Source organism: Hoplias malabaricus, chromosome 4 (assembly GCF_029633855.1).
Source record: "Hoplias malabaricus isolate fHopMal1 chromosome 4, fHopMal1.hap1, whole genome shotgun sequence".
NCBI classification, from domain to species: Eukaryota; Metazoa; Chordata; class Actinopteri; order Characiformes; family Erythrinidae; genus Hoplias; species Hoplias malabaricus.
This window is the reverse complement of record NC_089803.1, coordinates 22,268,752-22,296,249: the sequence shown is the minus strand read 5'-3', so window position 1 is coordinate 22,296,249 and position 27,498 is coordinate 22,268,752. Positions and strand designations below refer to the sequence as shown.

The 27,498-nt window shown below is 39.3% G+C and overlaps 1 protein-coding gene across 1 annotated transcript in view; it reads left to right on the top strand.

Moving 5' to 3' along the window:
• The first annotated feature begins 16,976 nt into the window (after positions 1 to 16,976).
• Positions 16,977 to 27,498, top strand: part of gfra4b (GDNF family receptor alpha 4b) — a 73,989-nt gene continuing 63,467 nt past the window's right edge. The window contains exon 1 of the mRNA XM_066668919.1: positions 16,977 to 17,148. Within this exon, the coding sequence (XP_066525016.1) occupies positions 17,106 to 17,148 (43 nt within the window). The 5' untranslated portion in view covers positions 16,977 to 17,105. The remainder of the gene's footprint in view (positions 17,149 to 27,498) is intronic.

Below are 27,498 nucleotides of genomic sequence, written 5' to 3'. Positions count from 1 at the left end.
AGCATTATAAGGTATTTATAAAGCCTTATCACTACAACAGGAAGCATTAATATTTAATATTTCATTTAAACATTTAACCCCTTTTGTGCTTACACTTCTTTAATGTGTTTAAACAATCAATGGAATCAAGTTTGAATATATGCGCTTAACACTAGTTTAATAAAAAGTATTGTTTAATAAAAGATGGGCAACATATCAAAAAAGACAGTTAGATATATGTAGCTGGCCAGTGCAAAATATAGTTCAAGTTGTAAACCTCTGGCCAGGTTCTCTTTAACTGAACATCAATTTACGCAAAGGATCTAAGCAGTGCACATTCTCCTTCAAATTCTCCTTCATTGTGGCAGCAGCTGTTCAAAAAATGCAATGCCTGGTTTTGCATGTCCCAATTATTGTTCACTTTTGGATGATTTTTTAAAGCTTTAAACAGCATTATACAAAATTCTCTTGATAATTCATATAAATTATAAAAGTACAAAGAAAATATTTCCAATGATTTCACTGAGTAACATGATTGTATTATGTAAACATAAACAAATTTAACAAATTGATGCCTGCAAGACACTCCAAAATATTTTGACGGATACATGTTTACCGCTCTGTTACATCATTTTTCCACAGGGAATTTGACATTTGTTTTTCATGAAAACTAGCTGAACCGTGGACTCATTTGACCACATCACACGTTTCTGCTGTCTTTCAGACCATCTAACATGAGACTGGACTCAGAGCTTGGACAGAGTTTCAGCATTGGATTTATATTTTGGTTCTCAATGCATAATAGAGTTTCAGGCCCGCAGTCTTGCAACAACATACTGTAAAGTGACAACAGTTTTCTCAAAGTACTCTTGAGCTCATGTGACTGTATCACAGTCAGTAGACTGTATGACAGTTCCTTTAGCCGTGCCATCTGGGGGCTCAAAGGTCTTGTTTATTCAGCACTGGTTTCTGGCCTTACCCTATACAGACAGAGAATGTTGTCACAGATCTCTTTATAGCAGATGGTGAAGTGCTTATAATCTTTTCAAAGTTTGGCACAAAGTAAAAAATTATGGCAGTTTGGAAAGAAGTCTTTAGTGGATAAGCTTTTGTAACTATTACTTTCACCTGTTTGAAATGCTTCAATACACTGTAACTTGAATATTCTATAACCATTTCATTCTTATTTTGCTTATTTGGAATGTGTAGCAGGTATAAAATGTAATATATTTACCAAATATAATCCATTTTGGCAGTGGTCCCATTGGTCAATTACATGAACGATCTAGAAAATAAACTATTATTTTTAATTTGGTTTAATATGTAAAATTATTATTTATATTTTCTAGAATGAAAGTATTTAAACTACAGTATTACTTTACAGTGTTTCATCATGTTAACATTATTTCTTTAAAACCAGCATAAAATTGATATATTTATTTTAATATATCAATATTAATAATATTTATTTTTTGTTCTAATTATTTATATAATATAATCATAATCGTAATAAATTGTTTCAAAACGCTCTCTTATTTCTTTCCATTGTGTGCATTATTGTCTCAAGGCCATAAAACCTCAAAAGAACTCTGCATGCATTCTCTTTTTTTAAAATTGTTTTAGACTTTAATACTTTTCATGAATATGAATAAAAAATGTTAGTCAAACATATTTTAATTGCTTTGAAATACGTGCAGGGGCCAATGGCTAAAGCAACTTCACGTCATGTGGAGTTCCTTTCAACTTCATAAAAGTTTTACATTGCATCTTCTAAGAGATTCTTTTGGGAGGCAGACATGACTCTTCCAGGGCATCTCCTATTTGGTGTTGTCCAATGCCTGACATAAAGTGATTCATGACAGCATCCATGGAAAATGATTTATATTCACTTCCAACACAAGAACTCTCTCGCTCAGAGCTGGAGGCTGTTGGTGTGAATGGCCACTCCTTTTCGAGTCATGGGATGTGGGGGAGATTTCCAGCAGGCCTTCAAAAGCCACAGTTCTGTTGGCAGGCGGCTGGTTTGGACAGCTTGGGCCCCCATCCTGAGCGCGGCGCAGAACCGCCACACTCAGGAAACCGCTGAATTATAGATGCAGAAACAGGAAATTCCTCCGGCCCTCAGCCACTGTCAGTCAACCCCTGACCTCTGACCTAATCAATTAGCCCAGCAAGAGTCAGGAGGGGGTCCTCCTGAGACGAGCCATACGTAGCTTTAATTTATGAGGGGCTTGCAGACCTCAGTGGCCAGACCTTGAGTTGTGGGTGGCCACTGTTAGCGAAGGCTGAAACTGAGTATTAGCTTAAATCCATTTACAGAAACCAGCAGAGATCATATTGATTTCAGAGCTGTTCTTTTTGTAATTTGCATCAAAGTTGCTGCATGCAGGCTTTGAGATTGTTTGTTTAGTTGAGCATTTCATGAACATGGTTGGAATAATAGATTACTAAGTAAAGCAATTATCTGGGACCCCTCCCCCAAGAAATTATTCCATTCATAACATCATGTGAGCGACTTCACTGAAGCAGAAAAAGCACAATATTAACTCGATTGCCCTCTATGATCTTGAGGCCAGTGAAGTCTTGTGAAAATTATTGAACTCTGTTAAGCTGGAGGAAACAGCTCAGCAGCTCGTCACAAAACAAATCTCCAAATTGCTGAGGTCGAAGCGCTGTACAGGCCACAAAGACCTGAAGACCAGATGTGAGCTCTGTTTCTTCCCAGCCCAGAGGACTTGCCCTGTGAGGTTCATTTTACAAGGAAATGAGAATACTGCATCTATAAAGCTCTTTATGGCCTCAGTGTGAATAGATAGATACTCTATTGTTTTCCAGTGACCCTCAGCACAGTGTAAAAGTTCATTGTGGTCTCAAAGCGTCCTCTGAAGCCCAGTGGAGAAACAGGTTCATCTCACTGACACCTTTCATCACACGGTCTGGTCTAAATATGCCATAATGGTTCTCTTTTATTTACAGGGTCTGTAAAGATACAATACATAAAAGAGGCTTCACTATGCTTTTCCGGTTCTGATCAAAGATGCTCAAATTCATAGGTCAACATGCATTGAATCTGGCTAACATGTGAAATAAAATATATATTTGAGCTTCTATTACTCAGAGCAGTCCCTTTAGGGCTCAGTAAATATAGTCATGCGATTTCTCTAATGGCCTGTAATGAGAAATGAGAATATAAGAATGGCTTCAATGCATGTTTCTATGTGCTGCTTCTATTGGGATGTAAATTTTTTCGCAGCCAGGGGCAGCAAACAGTGAAATAATAATCACTCAGTTAGGGCAAACTCTGAGTAAATATCAGAGCTCCAGCGAAGTATCCTCCATCCTCCAGGGCTTAATGAAGGTAATTCTTACCATGGCTCTAATGGATATTCGCATAATTATGCCAATCAGCTTTGATTGGAGTTATTCTTTACAGTGTGATGGCGCTGATCACTCAGCCTGTTATGGGGCTGAGCAGGACACAAGAGAAAGCTAATTGGCTGGAATGGGCCAGCACTTTACTCACTAAAACCCACTTGTAGTGACACTTTAACATTTGACATTGCAGTGAGAAGTTCCTCATTCTTCTTTTGGGCCAGGTTTCATCTTCATCAGTTCAGAATTTGGGAACATTCACAACTTTCAGTAAAGCAGATTTAGTTTCAGTGCTAAAACCTGACGACGCAAGCCTTTTGATCCATGAGCCCAGCGTGAGCACAGCTTAACATGCCATTCATGTATTCAAGGTTGATTGTGGAGAATAGCTTCTGTTTCTCTCTGATGTGGCTCCACGGCATCGTCCATCAGCTCTCACATTCGGATTTATTTACCTTTATTCCACTAAAGAATCCTGTTTGGGTGGTTAGCAGAGCTGATTAAAGTATTATAGATGAGGCGAAAAGCAGCCAATCCTTTCAGGTCCTGCAGTTCCAGGGCTCAGTACTTTCTACAATTATTTATTTAAGTTTTATGAGACTGACAGCACAAACATATTGCCATATTATTTATAGTGTATCTTAGTCAGCAGCTCTTTCTCTTTTTTCCATTTTGAGATTCCTGCAGGGCTCCTTTGGTGAGATAGATCTAATGAACCGTCTCTGACCTGCTCTTGCCTCCCTGCACTTGTTTCTGATATTGATTCACACAGATGTGCCTTTGCCAGTTTTTTTTTTACTCTTATTTTTTTCTTCCTCAATATTTGCTCTGGTAAGCCAACATAAGCACTCCATTACGGAAGCTGTTAGTAATGGACAGTGTATGGTTTCCACAGCTTGTACCTGAGAGACACTCGACTTTAACCTCAAAATGCCAAATGCTACTGTTGCTAGGCATCTATCTCCATAGTCAACCAGGCATTTTAATGGCCTCCTTGATATTTAACGAAGCAAGCCATAGGGGTGGGGAGATAAAAAAAAATAAAAACGATGCATTTGGAATGAGGAAATGACCGCTGCGATGTAAAAGGCCGTCTGAAATTTCAGGAATAATGCATCAGGTGTGGTGATCTCTCTCTCTTCAAGGTAAATCAGGCTGCTCTATTGCACCCAGGACAGGGTTCATGAATGTGGTGTTAAATATTATATGAATGCACAGGGAAGGCTAAATATAATTGGCCAGCATTTTTCCTTTCCTTTTTCACATCTTGTTTGTTTATTTATTTATTTATTTGTCTATTTATTTATGTGTTTATCCATCTAGAGATCTTGCACATAGATTGTTAATCAGAAGCTTCTGTATACATGCTGATGAGCACACCTCTGTTTGGGCACTTTGTGGCAGCTATTCCAGGACGGCAGGCTCATTATAAAATGCAAATGCATCTTTTTTCTTAAAACTCTTTTGGTCTAATCTCATTCGATCACATTCAAGTCTATTAAAGACAGTGATCTGAAAAACAAAGAAGGAGGGGGGAGAGGAATGACAGTCTGAAATGATGTGGCAAGTGAAATCTCAATAGTTTAAATGTGAAGGAGTGAGGGTGTGTGTTCCTATGGGGATTCTTTAACCAGATTATAATTGAGTGGAAGATGGTGGGATGATGGCGGGGGCAGAGCATTCACATGCATTTATTAAAAAGACTATTAATAATACAATAGTGATACGATTTTTAAAAGCTTTCACCCGAAATGTTTTGTAAGAAAAGACATACATTTTGGACTGTTGTCCTGCTTTATGTCTTATTCAGCAGTTTCCACTCTGACATTTGACCTGGACTGCTGCTTTACTTTTATCTGGGTAATTGGGACACCAGTGACTCCAACACACATGTATGTACACACATCCAGTAAGGCCTAGACCACCCCTTGCTTTGACACAGCTGTGAACCCAATTCCAGGTCAAGTCAGTTGTTCCAGACTGACCACCACAGGGTACATTCAGTGGCCTCTGACCTATAATCCACTATCTGGGTCAGTAAATGAGCTGGCCATTATACAGCATGAGCATAGAGCTCTAGATGTGTCTGGGGGTTGTGCCCCCCTGCATGCGGCACGCCACTCTGACTTATCCAATGCGTTATGGCCTCTAAAACACTGACCGCTGTTGACTCAGGTGCCATCTGATTATTTTCAGCCACCACAGTGAAGGGTGATAGATGTTGGGGCTCAACCTTTTCACCTCCTGTAAAGAGACTCGGAGAGAGGCCCCATCACAGCACACAGAAATTCGGTTTTATGAAGCCAGCGTACAATAGCAGCACAGGGATGTGATATGTGTTCTATTGCCTCTGTCGCGGTCAATCTCTCATTAAAGGAGTGAAAATGGCTGGAATCTGAAGTGTTATATGAAGAAAGAGAAGCATCGGCGGAAGCCAGCAATAGGTACAGCTTCTGAGACGGGTGATATTGTGATTATGTTTTATACCTACACTTCAGATGGGGTCGGGTTGGAGGGGGTGGGTATTTTCTTTGATGTGAAGGGCAAACAAAGCTGCTGGCTGATGCTTTTCCGCAGTGACAGTGTCTTACAAGCCTCTATTCTCAAAAAAGTTGGGACTATATGTGAACTGAATATACAAACAAACACAGCTTGACCTGCAACTAAAGAAAAACTGGACAAATAGGAAGTGCTTGTTTTTTTTGTCATATCACTTTCATTGTTGCTTTGTAGATAAAAGCTCATTATGCAACTGAAGCCTGCAACATATCCTGAAAAATGGCAATTTAAGACACTAGACACACTAAAAAGGTCAATAAAAAAGGTGAGGCAATCATGCTTAAGTATGACTTGATCAAGGCATTTATGAGCAAAAATGGGTTGGAGTTTTTCACATTAACAACAACCCAGACTGAGTATGTAGTCTGACATTACTGCCTTAAAACCAGTGTGCTTGTGATAATTATTGCCACATGATTTTAAGAAATGACTGCTGTCAATATCCATATATTTTGTTGCTGTTGCTGTTCCAAAATGCCTAATGTACAACCAGAGGTCATATATCATCAATGTTAAAAAGAAATGCTGCTAGATATCGTGTTATATGTTAAAACAGACATAATACTGACAACTAGTGGTCTGGATGTATCACATAATTTGTTTTAAACATGTCTGCCCCAAGAGACCCACTCCATTAATTGATTCATTCAGAGATGAAGATGTTATAAGTTGCATTTTTATAGATAAACGTGTAAAAATAATAAATATTCACATTTATAAATATTGTTTGCTACTTTTTGGTGGTAAAAAAAATACTTGTTGCTCCTTTAAAGCATGCAGATGTTCCAGAACAAAATCATTCAGGATGCATTCAAAACAAATGGGGGTGCATGCAGCAGCACGGCATGTTAAACAGCAGGTTAAAAGGAGCTTAGTTCACACTTCATGCCCACGCAAACCAACCTCTACTGGAGAGCCCTTTTTATCACTGCTGCCAATTGAAGTAGAAGTAATTTTTTTCAGGTGTTTGGTAGTTTCACATTTATCTAAAATGGCAAGTCTATATGAAAAGTAGATCTACATACTTTAATTATCAACATCAGTGGATCTCCAAGATCCGTCACAGGAAATGTTAACTGCAGCAGTACACTCCATCAATAATCTTCATCCTACACTTCTGGAGCTGCCCTACATACCTAAAAAGTCCTGGTCCGTGGGATTTAGTAAGGATTTTACACAGCAATCATGTAGGATGTTGAACTACATGATCTAAAGAAGCCTGTACTGCATTTTTCTGGCGTCAGGAAAATAGCACAAAACATGGGCAGAGTAAACAAACTCAACAGAGACATCAACAACTATTTGGAATGTCTACAATTTGCCTTTATTAGAGTTTTATTATTAGAACTGCATTGTCTAAGCTGTCTGAACTGATGTAGAGCTCTCTGACCTTGCTGACAGCTCTACATCTTTTCAGACCCAGTGCTGAGTTGAAACACATGAAGTTTTTTTTCTGAAGGGACCGTCAAACATGACTCTCCCATCTCTCAAAGATGAAAGCTGTTAGTAGTCTTATGACGGTGATAATATTATATTTTCTCTACACATTTTAATCAATTTGAACCCTATTCTGTCAATCTGTTTGCATTGGCATACAGCTCATGTATTCATGTGGATCTTCTCATATCTCCACTCCTCAGAAATTCCAGAAAAATACATTTATTTGCCATTTTTGGGTATAATTTAATCAAATGAAGGGTGCTGTCTGACTTTTGCACAGGACTGTATCATGTGTACAGAGGTGTTTATAGATGTGTCTGTGGAGTAAGCTATATTTAAGTGCATACACAGCCAGTGCTCTGTAACCTAACCTGCTATACCCAGTATGTCTGTGTGTATATGTGTGTGTGTATGATCTGCTCCATCTGTCTCTGTGGGAGGTGAGAGGGCGATAACCTACAAATGCAAATCCGGCACGGAATCTCCTTGCATTCCGGAATCTCCTCACATTCAGAATTCTGCCCCAAAGCAGGTGTTTAATTCCCTCGTCTGGAGCAGAGCTCAGACACGTAAACCTCCCAAATTATTGAATCATCTCATAACCTTCCCACTAAATAGGGCAATGAGGTAAACAATGGTGGTTTTTTTTTATGTCTTCCCAAGCCATTTGCCACACATTTGATGGGCTCTTTGCATTGTGCAGACCAAAACATGAAATTAATTTGCACCACATGACATGATAGGAAGATAATTTGAGGGAGAAAATGCATATGTATGGGAAGGAATGGAGGGCGAAGGATCTACAAAGTGAATACTGATTGTGTGCTTCTTATATAGTCAGCAGCTCCATGGCAGAGAGTGTTGATGAAAAGTTACAGATATTTCCCAGTGTGTATAGAGGGGGAGCGCTGTGCTGTGTGTAAATGATCCCTTCCTATGTCATCATCGTCGTCATGGGACACAAAGACCTTTTGAAACACTCTAACTGCATGCGATATTACGAAGTGCTGAAAAGTGCCCGTCCACACTTTAATACCCGTAGTAAAATTATATGCTACATTATATATATATATATATCATTCCACATGTGTAGAATATCAAGCTGATGTTTATAAACATGGCAAGCCACCACTCCAAATGTTCAAAAGCCTTTGTACTGCTGAGATCTTATTAATTGCTAGTGGGATCGCTTTGACGTGATCTTTGAACTGCTTCGCTTTTTGAAAACATGGCCTTTTATCCAGTAATTTACCTGAGCTGTATTTAGAGACTGAACTTTGATCTTTAAAACACAGGGGTTGAAGATAGGGGGAAAGAAATAGCATTCCATAATTGCCGTCATTATTTCTGACTTTTTCGCACCCAGAAACCTGAAGGCTAAGCTTTTCCAAGGAGAAAAACAGACAGTAGAATAGAGATTAATTATCTCCTCCACGCGGCAAGGCTGTGCCGACCTGAAGTGACGAAGTGATTCTCATCAGGCTCTGGGTGTATGTGATTCTGAAGCAAAGGAATTGATCTGGCTTTTGTCGGGGCCACAGCGGAGGTCAGACAGGTCAGAGTAAGTCCCAGCTGAAAAGTGGGGACAAACAAAAGCAACATGGCACCAAACCAAACCCCAAAAACATTCTTAAAACTAAAGCTGCTGAAATGTATGATTCACAGTGGTGCCACTGAAGAATGTCTTTTGGTCCCATGAAGAATGGTTTAGTGATAATTCCATCGTTAAACATTTTAATGTAAAGATTCCAAGCCAGTTACCTACAGTCAAAAAAACATTTCATAAACAGGAACTCCACCAAATTTTCATTTTAATTTTACAATTTTAAAAATTAAGTGTAAATGAAGTCACTCAGACTTTAAGCTGCCTTAAAGTCTTAAAAATCATTTTGAGAAGGTTATTACCAAAGATATTTGCGGCTGCCGGTGATAGTGCCCAGGGAACGTTTGGGATTAGGTGCCTTGCTCAAGGACAACAGAGCTGTGAATACTCAGGGAGGAGAAAGCCTCCCTCCTCTCCCAATTTTCCCGCCAGTGTCCTGGATCAAACTGGCAACATTCTGGCTCCAAGCATGCTTCTCTAACCTTAGGGCCACAGCTGCCCTCTCAGATATACATACAGGCTCACCACTATTATAAATGTATCAACATTACATATATGTGTACTGAATATTTACTGTGTAAATCTCTAATGAGCAGCAAAGGAAATTTGTGTTGGAACCTATTTGTCAAATTACCATGACAATAAAGAAACCCATAAGAGAGTTTGTTAGATTTGCAGTAATGAACAGTGCATCAGATAATCACTCTGTATGACTTGGTTTACATCTTAGCTGATGGCATTATGCAAAAAAATATAAATAAATTGGAGAAACTTCCCTTTAAGTGTGCAGTCATATCACGCTGTTAGGATTCAGAAAGTCCAGCACTGTAAGCCTCTTTGGCCTTGGAGGGAGGTTTGTGCCTCCTTGCAACATTTAGCGTCAATTTGAATTACAAATACATTTTACAAATACGGCTGGTGGTGAAATATCCCAAAGGCACTTTTCAATAATTCATAAAATATGCTTAGAGCTCATTTAGCTCGGTGTCAGTGAACTTCACCACCCAGCCAGCTGTGTCCGAATGAGTTAAAATCACTGTGTGGGTTCTGCATGGCTGGGTGTGGCCTTCAAATACAAGACAGAGACACATATAGACAGTGGGGCAAGTATCTCTACTATAGCACTTCCAATAATTGGTGGGCAATGTCACACAGCTTGTGTTCAATGATGTGTAAAATGTATACAATTGTATTTAGGTATGTGCTAATATACATTAAGCTTTTTTTTACCTGAACTGAAGGCCCATCTCTAATAGTCATGGTTCACCACTCTAAAAGTAAAGTCAAGTCACACACCCTTTCCATGCTACAATGATCTTAACACATCAACTCACTTTGCAGCCATGACTTTGTTTGTAGTAGGTAAATTCCACTGGATGTGGTTTTCTTTTTTAAAATGTTTGTGAGAAGGAGACAGCATTAGGTCCCCAGGCCAAAAAAAAAGAAAATCAAAATGAGAAAAGAGTCTGGTGTTACTGACAACTGCTGAGGTGTGCTGTGAAATGACATGTTATTACCTGACCAGTCTTCAGAAATCAAGAGAAAATGCTCTAAAGCTCTGCCTTTTCATGCAATGCTCTCAGTCCAACTGCACTTACAGCAATAAGGTGGCCCTTGTCTACACTATTCACTAAGACCTGGTGGATAACGCCATTTTGCAGATGGTTCTTTTCAATTTTCAAGTAATTGCTGATATTTCTTTTCCCCCCTCCTTGCACTCTTACAACCTGCTGCCACCACACCAGCCCCCCCCCCCCCACACTACCTACCCCACCTCCTTTCCTTTCATGTTCCACAGCAGCTTGAAATACCAGCTCTTATAAACCATCCAATTTGCAAGACGTCTCTGACTCCATTCTCCTCTTCTCAAAAACAACTTCTGTCATCCAGCACCCACGGCTTTAACATCCGCCTCCTGGTTGGGATTCAAAGCGCGGCGGCACTCAACTGAGCAGACCCTCACTCTCATTCAGATCCCTCCTCTGAGGACTGGCAGCTGGGTTTGCTTTCTGTGATCTTGTGCTTCATTGCAAGGACAGCAATGAGCTACGACTACAGCTCAATCCTCCTACTTATCCTCTACTGACCAGAAGCTTGTCCAGTCATGTCCTTCAATCCAGTTCTGTTGTGCTGTTACCACAGTTCCATTAGTAAGCAAACAATACCATTTGCTCTCACACCAAACAATGCTTATTAGCTTGACTGCTTCAAAACATACATTATAAACCAGAGGGAAACTGTTTCAGCAGCTGCCCTTTTGGCTTCTATTATAAGTGTCTGCCCATTGTCGTCTAATATGATCATACTTGGATGCTGAAAAAGAACGGAGAAAAAGACCTTGTCCTTTAAGAGACCAAATGTAAAATCAGCAAGCACATTTTAGTGAAAGAGTAAATGCTATATTTGTTTGCTCTCTCACTAAAAATCTTTTACTGGATTTATTTTTATATCTTAGAGGAGCACTCCAGCCTTTTCAGCCTCAAAACACACTCATGACAGAAACCAATGTTTCAGCATCTGCCCATTGGTTCCTATTATAAGCATCTGCCTATTTTTTTCTAAAAGTTTCTGCTCATTGACTTCAGGAGTCACTGGGTTTTCTGTTCATCTTAAATCCAGGGAAATGATTGCCTGTGGTAATTGAATGTGTGCTGCAGATGCACACATTCGATTGAGGTTAGGTTGAAGAACGCTAAAGTTTTGCATCAGAATTTGCAACATATACATTCCTACAGCTGATTGCATACAGTTCCAAATATCCCCTTCCTGAAGACAAAGACTTAGTGTAGACTGCTGATTTTGGGCCAAATGGTTTGGTTTGTGTAATCTACAAATGTGATTAGGTGATTATATGCAGCAAATGACACATATGCTGCATCCCCATCCTTTGATTCTGTCTGTCAGAGGAATACTGCCAGATTCCTGCCATCATATTCAGCAATTATATGTTAGTGAGAATTAATTTATTTGATATGAGAAAATGAATTGAATCAGCACTGTTTCTGTAAGTAAGACTCATTGGGCACAAGGGCATGAGTCATTCACAGCACTTCACACTCTCACCAAGTCACTCACACACTTAAACCTATGGACAATTTCAGGAAAAGGTAATAGCACCACCATGCCTAGACATATGCTATAAAACATATTATTCTAACATATCAACAATTAGGAAACATTTATCCTAATGTCACAGAGCTGGATCAAACATCATGACAACACAACCACAGCTAACCACCAGTCTGGCTGTTCTCAAAAGTCTAGATGCCCCATTCTAAACCCTTATGTATTAATACAGAGATGGTCCCTTCTTTGCAGCTATAACAGCTTCCACTCTTTTGGGAAGGCTTAATACAGAAAATCAGACACTGAGTTTGGAGAGAGGGCCTGGCTCACAATTGATGTCCTAGTTCCCAAAGGTGTTCAGTGGGGTTGAGGTTCAGGGCTCTGTAAAGGCCGGACAAGTTCTTCCACACCAAACTCACCTAGCCATGCTTTGATGGATCTTGCTTTGTGCACTGGGGCACAGTCATGCTGGAACAGAAAAGGGCCTTCCTCAAAATGTTCCCACAAAGTTGGGGACATACTATTGTCCAAAATGTCTTGGCATACTGAAACATTAAGATTTCCCTTCACTGGAGGAGACTAAGGGACCTAGGCCAACCCCAGAAAAATTACCCTATAGCATTATCCCTCCTCCAACATACATTAACGCTGGCAAAGTGCTTACTGGCAGGTAGTGTTCTCCTGGCATTCTTCAAACCCAGACTTATACATCAGACTGCCAGATAGAAAAGTGTGATTCGTCACTCCACAGAACTCATCTCCACTGCTGTGTGGCGGTGCACTCTACACCACTCCATCTGATGCTTTTAGCATTGTGCTTGGTGATGTAAGGCTTGCATACATCTGCTCTGCCATGGAAATTCATGCCATGAAGCATCACGTTTTTGTGCTGATGCTAATGCCAGTGGAGGTTTGGAACTCTGTAGTTATTGGGCCAGTTAAGCACTGTGCACCTCAACACTCAACTACCCCCATCTGTTATTTTGGTTGGTATGCAACTTTGTAGCTGAATATCTGTGGTTGCTAAACCCTTCCACTTTTCAATGTTGTCACTTTTAGCAGATTGTGGAATATATAGGAGGGAAAAAAATCATTATTCATTGTTGCAATGATAGTGAGCTCTTTAGAATGGCTAATTTTCTCACAAATGTTTGTAAATGTAGAATGCATAGCTAGGTGTTTGGTTTCACACAACTGTGGGAATGGGACTGAATGAAACACCTGAATTCCACGATTAGGACATGCACATTCCAGAGAGTTTAAAGAACATGGGGCAGTTTACAGAGAAAACAAGGATGTATATAGATTCTGGATAAGATTAGTGTTGTTTTTAAATGACAAACATACAGTATAATTACTGTTGAACAACTGCATAAATGGTAGAATCTTAAGGTTTTGTACATTTATAGTATGACTGGATATGCAGTGGGAAAGGCTGGATTCAATTCATGTGTTGGGACAACTGTGTCAGGTAGGTGCAGAGAGTGGTTAACATCTGCTGATGTCTTTTGACACTATGTTTGGTGCAGGAGGGGGCCAAAAAGAGACTGTGCAGAGAGCTTCCTTTTCAGCTTTTTTTCTCCATGTGTATTTTGTGTGTGCTGCATTTTGAGACTGAAGTGTCACTGAAGCCTGAATTAAGCAAAGTGTTGAGCAAAAAAAAGGCCTAACGTCAGGCAAAACGTTACGGTGGGGCATGGCACGCTCAGTAAAAAGCAATCCATAAGTAATGTTTCAGTGAGAGGAGAAGAGTTTTAAAATTCATATCCCAGTCAAAGTAGGTGTCAAGTGTTGGTCAAATAAAAACATTTACAGACTGCAGTTTGAGGGGCACTGTTTTAATGCATCAGCACTCTCAGCACTCCTGCTTTTTACAATTTATTGACTCAACATCTTTACTCTTAACATTACCCTCTATTTATAATTGCTAGTAAAATGTTAAGAGAACTCTCATCACCTAATGTAAATAATGACTTAATGTGTGAAAGCCTGGCAGCCCGTTTCAAACAACTAGTAACTCTGCATTGTTAAATAGGCTCAAAGTCATATAAATTTTCTTTTCCCTTAAAATGAATATCACCACTCAAGGCAGTCAAGAAACTTGCTTTTGCATTGCATTGGAAGCCAATGGAGCTAACAAGTAATAGAAGCTAATAGCAACTAATTAGCCTCATGCTAACCGACATCAACACAAACATTATGTTCCAGAGAAATCTCTATAAATACAATGAGGATGAAGAAGCCAAATTTACTATAGCTGAATGAGAACACAGTACATAGTTGATATTTAATTTTATTATGGTTATATTAGCCCCCTCCAGGGTGTATTCCTGCCTTGCACTCAATGATTCCAGGTAGGCTCTGGGCTCATCGTGAACTGGATAAGTGGTTATTATAAGTGGGTGAATGAATGATTATATTAGTTCTTGTAAGTTACCATTTATCGTGGCTGATTGAGAACCATGTGAAATAAATCATAATTTCTGCACTTGGCCCTTCCACAGGACCATAAAAGCCACCAGTTGGAGCAATGAGAAAGAGTGTGAGAGAGATATCCTGCTGTATTTTGCTGGATGTGGATGAGGATGTGGCAGATGCTCCCCCCAGGCTACAACCTACCTCTGTGCTACATAGAGAAAAAGGTACATATATTCTATCATCAATAAGAAAGATTTTTCCAGTAACCACCAACAAGGCTGACTTCTGTCCGCTTTAAACACCAGATTGTGAAATTGAATTGTTTTCTGTCATCATATTACAAGTACTTTACAAGGTGAATCTTTGAAATAGTGTAACTTGTTCATTTATTGCAGTTTTGCTCATCGCTGAATAAAATCAACTCAGCTACACAGATGGAGCAAAGCTAAAGGGTACATATGTCAAAATCGCTGAGATATGGGCTTAATTGAATATGGATGTGCATATAAAAAGTGTTCATTTTGGGTCTAAGGTGACACTGTTGTAGCCCTTGCTCATCACACTGTATGGAATGGATATAAAATAATAACTACAAGATGCAAATTAAAATATGCACATGCCATCCAGTTCTAGTTGGAAATTAAACGTTGACCCACCTTTAAGAGAAGTCTCAGCAGTTGTCTCTGACTAAACTTGGGGAGTATTTTATGTATGCCAAGCCATGGTGAGAAATTTTAATTCCATATCAACAGCTAGTTTACTTCATATTGAAACTGGCCTTGTGCTGCAGCAGTCTGACGCTGGCACAGACTATCAAGTGTGTTCATCGTTCACATTAACCATGGTCTGCTTCTCCGTTCTGATAAAGATGTCACCAAGTGTGTGCAGCAGCATAACTTTGGAGGATCTTGTCTCAAAATCAAGGAAAAATGGAGAACGAAAAAGAAGAATTACTTATAAATGCAAAGCACACAGGCCCACTTCAGCAGGTGTCCAAAAATATACTACCTCAACAGACACCTTTTCCATTTGTAGTGGCCCTCTGAAGCCTCTTCTGATGATAATGATAAACTAAAACAATGGTTTTTGTAAGTGAGAGCGAGGCACTGAATTGTTTAAGGTACTTGAGATGTTCCGGCGTAAGCCCACCAGGGTCCTGGTGTGAGATCATGCGATCATGTGTGAAGCGTGGGGGTGGTAGCGCACAATGCATTTCATAGCCAAAGCGAATGAGCTTCATATTGTAGTAATTTACAATTCAAAATGATATTCAGTTTGCACACTCTTAGCCTGCAGTTAGTGTGAGCACTTTTATGCAATGACAGTCCACTTGACTCCTTTTCTCTTGATAGATCTCTCCTGCGATCTCTCTCTTTCTTTCCTCTCATAATTTCTCTGCTTTTTTCTCTCTCCCTTCCCGTCTTGTTCATCTCTCTTTCTCATTTATCTCTCTCTCCAGGTCATCTTGCACTCTTTTTCTCATTTCTCAGTTTCCAGGTTTCCAGCACTGTGTTGGTCACGTTTCTCTCTCTCTTTCTCTCTCTTTCTTGCTTTTCTGTCTCTCACTTCTCCTCCTTGTCTGTCATTTGCTGGTGCTCTGTCTAGATTACACTTTCTCTCTCTCCCTTATTTACTAAATTCTCATTCTGTCTTTTTTCCCTAGCTCTCTCACATGGTAATGTCTTTTCTTGTAGTCACCCCATTCTGTGGGTCCTTGTTCTCTCTCTCTCTCTCTCTCTCTCTCAGTCTTATATTCCCTTGGTCTTACTCTTATTCTTGATTCAAGAACAAGTTCCCTTGTTCTCTCTTTCTCTTGATAATTAGTGTTTTTCTTGTTTCTTAATTTATCTCTGTCTCTCTCCCTGGGTTTCTTGTTCTCTGTTTCTTGTGATTTTTTATTACCCCATCTATCCTTCTCTCTCTCAGTCTCTCAGTCTCAGTGCATTGGTCATACTCTCTCTCTCTCACTCTGTCTGTCTTTCTCTCTTCTTTGTCATTTTTCTCTGTCTATGCCAATTGCATTTCTGTTTTTCGTCTTTAAATCTCTTGCTCAGTCTTTCATCCATAATTTGCCCCCCCCCCCTGCTCTTTCCATTTCCCCCCCTTCCCTCTCTCGCTATCTGCTATTACTTTAGATCTCTTGTTTATATTTTTTGAGTACCTTTATAGTTCTTTTTCAGTTTTCATCTGTTTTTTTCTGCCGTATACTGCTTTTGTCTTGTTCATCTCTTTCACTGTCTCATAGTGCTCCCTTATTTGTTCTCTCTCTCTCTCTCTCTCTCTCTCTCTCTCTCTCTCTCTCTCTCTCTCTCTCCCCATGGCTCGTGCTGTTGTGGGAGTGAATGAAAGTCCAGTGTGGTCAGAGCTGTGAGCTGCTGGACTTTGCTCCTCCTTTTTTTTCCTGAACATACGGACTAACTTTCACTAAAGACTCACTTCTCCTCAGACCGCCTCGCGCGCCACCGCTGCTGCTGTCCTCCGCGCTCGCGCCGTTCGTGTTCGCTGCTCGCGCTGTTCCTGTAGGCTCGTGTGTGTGTGTGTGTATGCGCGCGCGTGTTTTTTTTCCCCTTCCCTTCGCTTATTGTACTTCACATGGTCACCTCACATTTATGACCGAACCAATCCGGCGACATTTGGAATTAGATCTCCTCACAGCATCCAAGACGAAATGGACCTTATGGGCTTTTACTTCTTTCAGCTGATCTTCTCAGGTGAGGGACTTCACTGGCGTCAGTCATTTGTTTCACGAGAACAAGTGTGACAGAGAACAATTCGGAAATTAATGGAGTTTAGCTGCTGGGTTTAGTCTGTGTTTAACTGTGATTTCCGCACAGAGCTGGGACCAGAGTAGAGCTGGATAGTTTATCTGCTAGACCTCCTCTGAATGTTGTAATAAGTATTTCCAAATATAACAAATGAAATGGTGTGGAGATGAACAGTTTGAGTTTAGTTGAGTTAAACGAGACACTGGCTGTGATTAGTAGTTATTTACACATAACCCATGAATAGAATTTGACTGCTGATGTGATTGTGTTTAATTGTTATTTCCATATTTAGTGTGGAGTTTGGTGGAAATGGATGTAGTTTGGCCACTAATCCTGTGATTAATTATTGTTTATACATATAATAATTTTGAGGTTTGCTGCTAAAGAGATATTGTCCATTTGTGATAGTTATTTACCTCAATAAATGTGGTATAGTTTGGAATTGAGTAAGATTTATCTATTAAAGGAATGTTATCTGTTTTCAATTGTTTTATCCCTTTTTCTTAGTTAACTCAGGGGTTTGAAAGAACTGATAATGAGAGTCTGTGCCTTTTCATTAATGTGTCTAGCAGCTGGTGTAGTGTGGTGTACAACACCATTGCCCTTCACACTGCAGACTGGGGTTCAATTCCCATTAAAGCACTACACCACGCTAATAAGAATCCTTGGGCAAGACTAAAGCTATATTAGCCAGTCAGTGATTAACATTGTAACTCAGTTTGGACAAGACCAACTGCCAAATGCATGAATGTAAATGTCTCTCGTACACATTACCTACCTGTGTGATGAAGTGTGCTGAGCCCGATGGCCACCTGAACTGACCAGCAGGTAACAGAATGGACTGCCCTCAGGCTACTGATACTGAACAACAAGTTTCATTAAGCTGTAATCTCACGCCACTTAAAACGAGGTGAAATGAAGCAGTGATTTTAATCATTCGCTCAAGTGTAAAGTGCCTTAAAGCAGCAGTGAATCTGTGTGATTAGAGCTGTGATTTAAGAGCTGACGTCTTGATTGGACTCCATCTTTACAGTCTTCCATTATCAGTGTGTCACAAAAAGCACTAAATTGACTGGATCTGTAGCTGGGGCTTGCTGATATATCATCTGCACTGTTGATATTAACAGACTGATATTGATTTTCCATTCTAGTTATACTTTTAGTAGTATATTTCATTGATAATGAACATTATAGAACTGACATGCCCATGTCCACGAAGTCACAGTGATGCTAAGATCTTTAAAAATCTCCTCAGGTGAAAATGAAATATTTTACATTGTTAACATGTCTGTGTGGTGTTTTTATTTGTTAGAAAATATTTCACAAATGAAATAAGCATTCGATGCTATTGCTAAGCATTTCCACTTTGAAAGAGCTTTGTTTAAGGGTGTCTTACATTACCAACTTAAATAACCAATCCAGTCAAATTGTGGGGTAGGACCTTTTTCATAAAAGCTCAAACTGCAGGCGAGTAGTGGAATGGTGGGTTGAGATAGATTCATTCATTCATTATCTGTAACCCTTATCCAGTTCAGGGTCGCGGTGGGTCCAGAGCCTACCTGGAATCATTGGGTGCAAGGCAATGCTTACACCCTGGAGGGGGCGGCAGTCCTTCACAGGGCAACACAGACACACACACATTCACTCACACCTATGGACACTTTTGAGTCACCAATCCACCTACCAACGTGTGTTTTTGGACAGTGGGAGGAAACTGGAGCACCCGGAGGAAACCCACGCGGACACGGGGAGAACACACCAAACTCCTCACAGACAGTCACCCGGAGCGGGAATCGAACCCGCAACCTCCAGGCCCCTGGAGCTGTGTGACTGAAGCTCCAGGGGCCTGTGAACTATGAACATGCTGAAGCTAATGTTCATAGTTCTAGTATGTACTGAATGAAGCTGTAGAGATACATTAAGACAGTTTTAAAGCATCACGGATGTTTTTTCACTTGGAAATTACTTCTTAATGTGTAATTCTGCTGAACAGAGATGAGTTTTTAAGGGTTTAATCAGTCACTGGAGAAGGATTTTAAGATTTATTCTGTTTTTAGCTTTCTACTTATGGTACCAATGTTCTGTTAATTCCAATTTGAATGAAAAAACTATGAATGAAAAAACATTGAAGATCCTTTTGGAATCTTCTATATAGATCAAAATGTTCAGAAAATGTTCTAAATTATTTGAAGACATTTTTCCTTGTTTAGGGCCCAACTGGAATTTCATTGATCATTTTGCTAGTTTCAAGAGTTTTGTCCTCAAGTTTTCCTGATAACAGATCATTTAAAACCAGTAAAAAACATGGAACTAATATAACAGCTTATAATATTTTTGCAGCAGTGTCATAATGAGAAGCAATACAAAGTAGTTCCAGAAAATGAACGAATGAATGAATGAATGAATAAGTGAACAAATGAATTGTCTCAATATTGCCCAGCCTTCTGACTATAGTTAAAGTGATAAGAGAGCAATGCATTTTGTGCTCTGATGTAAATGACTGTGGTTTTGGAGCTGATTAGATATTTCATTTGATGAATGTTTCTGTTTGATATGAATTTCAATTAGACTTTTGATACTCTGGAGCCTATGCATTTATGTCCTTCAGTATGTGTGTGTGTGTGTATGTGGGTGTATATATGTATGTGAGTGTGCCGATTTGAAAGTGTATGTGTGTGCTTCCTTAGTGCAGGCAAAGAATGTAGGTAGCCTATATATGTCTGAGTACAGTATAGTGAAGCCTCCTGAGACATTAACAATGTAACTGAAACATGAGAACTGGCCAGAATCCAGGACTTCTAAATAATGAAATCCATCCATCTGTCCATTCATTCAATCAATCAATATACAAACAAATCTATGGATATTTTACTTTTGTAATTTATTCATGCTCCTTTGACAGGGTCCTGTTCACCCAGATACCAAGGTAAAATCCTGGTCATATAGAAACTAAATTACTGTCAGATCAAAAGAGCCAGAATCATTGGCATACACAAGAAACTCAATAGGCTTTTTTAAGCTGAGTCCCATGAGTTTCGATGCATTTATCTCAGTAGAATCAGTAATTTGCCAACAACAGGCCATTTCTCCAGCTATTTTAGCAAAACTATTCAGTAGCTATAAAGGAGGTGTGGTAGTGTTTGACGTTAAGGTCGAGGAAATGAACAAGTGCCGTAACAATAGCCGAGGCAGACACTGTGATCTCATCAGCAGAACAGGAAAGTATAACTGAGCAAGGCTTTGAAGGCTGTTCCTCAATGGAGATGTTTGCCTTTCTTACACTGAGTCCACTTTACTGGTTTTCTCTTTGGAAACACCTATGCACACAGTTGCCCACTGTTTATTCATTTTCATAATGAATTAGTAGAGTTGAACAAAAAAGTGAAAACCATTATTTTACAATATCATATTAAGAAATACTAATATATGAACTTTATATTGCCAAAATATATTTTTATGTGGTGTAAATGTGCCATCATTCTGGCTGATATTGAGACTATTTTGGAAATATCCCTGTTTTAATTTTAAGGACACAAACCAAGCAAAACAGAATGCTTATTATAGCCTTGCAGTACTCATGACTAAAGGTCTTATTAATTTTGTTTTGACAACAAAACCCAGCCCTTAGCACCAGATTTCTTATGTATTTTAACATGTCAACTAGTTATGGGTACAAGAATGGAAATGCATAATTCCACAACCCAATGTTAGGAAACACTTGCAAACCAATGGAATATTTGCAAAAACGCCAGGAGTAAAACGCAAGGAAGTACAATCCCAGAGAGGGAGACTGTACTGGAGAACCTAAGGACCACTGCTCAAAACTGGAGGCTTTTATTGCATTTTAATGTCAGATAATATGAAAACCAACCATTTGATTTCCCCTCACACTGGAAAGCTTAAGGCCAGAGCACACTGAGAAAGCATTTTCCATTTCTGCTAACAAACCTAAATGTTGGACTATTTATTTATATGTTAAATTTAACACAACTCATGGACCAGGGAATGTAACTCACACACTGATGCACTCATTCATCCACTCACTCGCTCAGTCACTCAGTCATGTTTAGCAGAGTAATATTCTTAAAAATGGTTTGCTCACATTTTAAAATAGTTGTTGGTGCTTACATGGTATAATTCAGAAAGCCTAAATCACTGTGATTTCCAGTTTCAATCATGCAATCATTCAATCAGGCAGGCAAACGCAGTATTAGGAGTCTTGCCCAAGGACTTCCATTGGAATAGCACGACTTGCATATGTTCTGAAATGATCTCCTCTATTCACAGTATCCTGGAATGTTCCCAACTGTTCACTCTGGTTAAATTAGACTTGTGAAATCTAATTTTGGAACAGGAAAAATTAAGCAGCTGAATATGTTAGGAAGTCAGTGCATATTGGAGAATTGTAATTCACTATGGCATTGCCTAAGGTTTGGTAAATTCTGATTCTATAGTCAGATGACAACTTGACCATAGAAGTTACCAGCTACTAGAAATATCTTCCAATAACCCAGAGATTTTAAGCCACTGGTTTTGGTATTCAGCTTCTGTCCCACAGTGTATACTTAGGGATACCAAGTTTCTGACAGATTCCCTAAAAAGTTTGCATGGAGTATAAGTCTGCTTGTGATATCTCGTGTCCCCTGGCCTTATAGAGTATACCTATAGACTCAGTGTAATTATCCTTGCTAAAGGATGCGGCAGGAAGTATTAAACACAGCAGTGCCAATAATTGTGGAACATGTAATATATCTCAGTAATGGACTATTAGTTTTCCACAAATAGTCCAGTCGTTTCCCTTATTTTCATCAATAGTTTAAATAATTCAGGACCTCAGCATATATATGCTCTTAAAAAGGTTTTGGTAATATCCTTGGCTGTTCCTGTGTCCTGTAATTGTACTCCAGAATAAGGAAGCTATCTCAGCTGGGAGAATTTTGTGAATCTCTTGGTACTTTGTCATGATGTACTTATGCTGGAAAATTTGTCTCCTGTTGGAAAATAACATCTGCTTTTGCATCTGTCCTGTTTTTCGTGTTTAAAGTCGCATTGCAATTTTCTGTGCTTTATGTAAATCCATTCTCGGTGGACCTCCTTTCTGTTTCTTGAAAATGTTCTATGCTAATGGTATCTGATACATCAGGCAAACAATTTGTTTTGTTGGTATTTGTGAAATTATCAAATCAATTACTTATCATTTTTCAGTTGTCCACTAATGTGTATTGTTTAGTCTAGGCCGCCTGGGGGCCTCCTCCATCTGAGGGCCCTTGTTAGTCATTTGACTATTCCCTCTGGTCTATGTTATATGGACTAGGAGTCATTTTATGACGGTTTCTATTAGCATAGTAAAGATCACTGTTGCTTGGTTCTCCCTGCTTTCCTTTTGTCAGGTGTGTTCTGTCAATATTCCTGAGAGAAGTGTTTGACCCTGTGCTTTCTCTTCTGACTCAGTGGTTCTTGCAATCAATCATGGAGTCATCAGTAAAAGGGCTGAACTACACAATGGAAACAGATAGGAGATTTTAAAGTAATGTAAACTCTTTGTGGATTAACCAAGAATGAAAGGTTGGATTAGATGCTATGCTGAGGTCATATAGGATTCAATTCAGCAATTCCTTTGTCACTGGAACAAGACAGAAAAGCAGCCACTTCCCCTGTGATTAGCCAAGGCCTGAGTCGATTTACGCTCAAGGAACCTGTGAAGTAGAATCTATATCAATGTCCATTAGCTGAAAAGGATGACTGACACATGTAAATTCCGACCTTGTTATTTCATTATCACTATTGACATGACAAGTACACCAGCATTCATTGTTTCCTTTCAGGTTCTAACCACTTGTCCAAGTTTGGCGCAGCACACGTTATAACAAACTATAACAAACACTGTTATAGATAGATTCTCTAACACAGGTGGAATCACCCATTTGACACAAATAGAAAAGTGCAGGATATTACCATAGGGGAAAGGAACTCATTTCAATTAAACAGAAGAAAACAACGAGGAAAGTATTTGGCAGTGGCTTCAAATGCTTCAACCGAGAAGGCACATGGAGAAAAACAAAATTTGTTTTAAATATATAAAGTAGTGATAGGCAATATGTCAATACTTATCATTATGGTGATATAATACCTTACATTGTGATTATCTCAATGTATTGTGTATATGATCGGTCCTTAAATATCACTAACCAACTATATATTTCAATACAGAGAACACGATTATTTAAGTCAGACATGGCCATTAATTGGTTTGCAGTGTGTGAATTGTACTAAAATAAGTTTCATAATTTTCATACTAGGGGTGGCACAGTAGTGTATCAGGTAGTGTTGCAGTCACACAGCTCCAGGGTCCTGGAAGTTGTGGGTTCAAGTCCCGCTCCGGGTGACTGTCTGTGAGGAGTTTAGTGTGTTCTCCACGTGTCCGTGTGGGTTTCCTCCGGGTGCTCCGGTTTCCTTCCACGGTTCAAAAACATACATTGGCAGGTGGATTGGTGACTCAGATGTGTCCATAGGTGTGAGTGTGATATTGTGAGTGTGTGTCGCACTGTGAAGGACTGGCGCCCCCTCCAGGGTGTGTTCCCGCTTTGCGCCCAGTGATTCCGGGTAGGCTCCGGACCCACATTGACCCTGAATTGGATAAGCAGTTAAATGAATGAATGAATTTACTTACTGGTTATACTTTTGTCATTCATTATTTAGCAGAAAGAATAGCTCCTTTTTATGTTTTAATTTATATTACTTTACCTGAAGGTTAACTGTAATGTCTGTTATACTGGGTGCTTATGTTGTTTTAAAAGAATAATGTAATCTTCATTAACATAAATAAAGAGTTGGGTTTGTTTCTAAAAATGTACATTGTATACAGTTATTTCCCTCTCATTTAATATTTAGAAAAGCAAACAAGGCCCATCAAGTTTATAAGTCCTGCTACATAACACTGACAAAACCATGTCATGCCAGATATCATCTGCTGTCATCAGTGTATTTGTTCATTAATATAACAGTGTCATGTTAGCATTTCCAGTAATTGTCATGACAGTTGCTCATGCCACACAATATTATGTTCTGTGCTGTAGTCACCATCATGACATAAGACACGATTACAGAACATAATCAATCATGACATCTCACTGCAGCATTTGACATCTACCATAACATGGTTATGGCTGGTTTTGTTAGTGTTCTATTGGTGTTACCATTTGAACACAGAGTCCTTTTCTACTTTGAAAGCACAAGTTCATTAAGTTTGTTTATGTAAACCTATTATCATTATGAATATAAACCTGTAAGGTTATTACTCGATAACTTAATACTTAAAAAATGTGATATTAAATGGTGCAAATATTTCTTATCACAACGTTAAGCTTATTTTTAAATACAGACATAAGAGGGCAATATGATAGAGACTGATACAGAACATAAAAGTGTTTTTTTTTAGTGGACTGGATTATTTAGGGACCTGCACACATCCCTCTAGACTGTGCTGAAGTATGGTCTACAGTTGAGTTGGACTATGCTAACACTGCATTTCCACACGTAGGTTGTGTGCCAGGGAAATTTCCCAGCCAGAAAATACAGTTGGAGCATTGATTTTATCTGCATGACGAATGTGTAGTGGAGTTCACTGAGACAGAGCTGCTAAGTTGCATGCTATAGAAGCAAATGAATTCACGTACAGTAGAGGTTTTCTTTTTTTTTAATTATTTGCCAAACCCGCTACAGTTCATCACAGTCAGACCATGGTCATTTCATCTGAAAGAGCAAAATTTAACTTTAAGCGATAGGTGAATTCACTGAATATTAATGGTCCACTTTACATGGATTAAACATGATGCCTAGTGGCATTGAATCCAGGGACCTTTTTCTATTTAAAAAAGTGTGATAACGACACTGGGCCAAGTGATGTATGTACGCAAAAAGTGGGGAATAAACCTTAAGCGAAAATTAAGCGACTGGAAAAAACATGAACGTCAGTGTCTGATCTGTGATAACTCATAAAACACAGGTGGAAGCAGCTTATCTGAGCCTTAGCTTATTAAAAAAAAGCCACCTTGAAATCAAAGTAACATCAGAAGAGTAAGAAGCATCGTCCTTTACAAGAGCATTGCAATGGCACCTGTGTCCTCACATTTTATACACACTGGATGATGATCTGTATCACTGGCTTAGAGTGATAAGCAGAGAGGGAGGGAAAGAGACTCTTATCAGTGTACGCATTCTGTCAGCTTCTGAAAAGGATGTGTCATGGATCTCATCTGAAACGGAGATCGCTCATAATGAAGGGCTTATCGGAGATGACATGTTCTTCAAATGGCCGGCGCCTTTACTGTTGAGAGAATCTATCACTTAGCCTTGATAATAGGGATATTATTTCTAAGGATCAGAGCCAGTGACATCAAGCCATTCATCCATTATATGCAACATATACGATTGTCCTTTTGTTACAGTGTGTGGTATCAAGTTATCTTGTTTCATATTGGATTGGATTTTCCTTTCGTGCTGCTACAATAGACTTGCTTCGTGATTATAATTCTTGATTGAAATATTCAGTCTCTTTTCTGAATTTTGGATTTCTCAACTTCCAATATACAAATCTGAGTTAGATCATGGAAGCAAAGGCCCAGAGCAGCGGGTGGCACTTTTAGGCTTATTAGAATCTGACCATATTGTTTGCACTGATGGAGCGGGTGTATTAAATCTACGGAGACGCAAAGCGTAGTAATATGCGCTACCTGGCTGTGCTGCTCGCCTCTGTTCTATTCTCCTGCCATATTCAGGGCCTTTAGAATGGTCCTCATGTTTAATTATAGATGCCTTAAACTGTGCAGTTGAGTCAGGCTCTTTGCCATTCATCTAATGTCAGTCAGTTTGATGGCTTTGACCTTTCATCCTGACATTATTCAATACCGCACACAATCATCTGCCTACAATATTAAACCATAATAGCTCCAAACAGTACATAATGTAAGGAGTTAGATGGAGTCACAGTCGAGAAGTCTAAGGTTCCTCGGTCAGGATTAATCTTGGTGACAGGTCATTTAAAATGGTCGCTGAGCAGCGGGCTGGAAATTACCCCCACAGTCCTGAGCCGGGAACTGGCAGAAACCAAGGCATTGGGTTTGGGATGAAAGCCTGGGCCTCCTTCTTCACCCGTCCTGTTAAGAAATGCAGGGGATTGCTTCAGGGTTCGAGGACTACGGTGTCCTCCAAGGGCCAAACAGAGGCTCATTAGTTGAGCGACTGTTGACAGTTACCCATGAACTGTGTGTGTGCTCAGGAGAGAGAGAGAGAGAGAGAGAGAGAGAGAGATAGATAGAGAGAGAGAGAGATAGAGAGAGAGAGGGGAGGAAGGAAGGAAGAAGGGAGTAAGAGAGAGGGAAAAAAAAAAGGAAATAGAGTTGGTTTCTGCTGCTGGATAGGCACAGTGCCTCTGTGACCCAACTTCAAATAGAGGGCTTTAACTGTTCCGTAGAGCAAGTGCCAGTTTAACAAGAACAAACAGCCGTGTCTGGCAGCACGGCGCTGGAATCTTTGTTAGCAATGGTGAATGCTGGGAGGCTTATGTATTTCCTCAAGATCCTCTATGGGATATTTGGCCTTATGCTGTATTCAGCGATTTGTTCCAAGTGTTCAGTCCAGTAATGTTTTGTTATTTTTTTCTCCAGGTGGGCACAGTAGTAGCTTCTGAGGTTTTGAAGTGTTTTAAGGATTATAGGTGGTGTTTATGTTATCAGATAAAAACATTATTACCAGATATCATTAAGGAATTAAGTTTTAAAGAGCCATGCTAATTTAAGAGTTAGCAGAGTGTTCCTGCCTCGTGCCCAGTGATTCTGGGAATGCCCTGGACTCACCATGGCCCTGATCGGGATAAAGCTGTAACAACACAATTAATAGATTAATCATTACAGATAACAATATTTTTAACAATACATTTTTACACTAGGGGGCAGTCTTCTGTTTAGAGTTTATAATGTTTTCAGTCCAAAGAAGACTACTGCAGAAAGGATATATATATTTTTTTACACACCGGATGACAAATGTACATGTATTATAGTACAAAGCACAGCTTTAACATATAGGAAGCATCACAGGAAATGGTAGTAATGAATCCATTATGCACAATTATTGTATATATTAATTTAAATAAAACTTTCAACATCATTTAATTATTAAAATATTTGGTGTCAGTTTACTTTTAACACATTGTTCCCAAACTAAAATATGGATGAAATTAATTATTTTGTAACAGAACTAGTAGCATAAGTTGAAGTGAAAAGATACGCTTTGCATTTG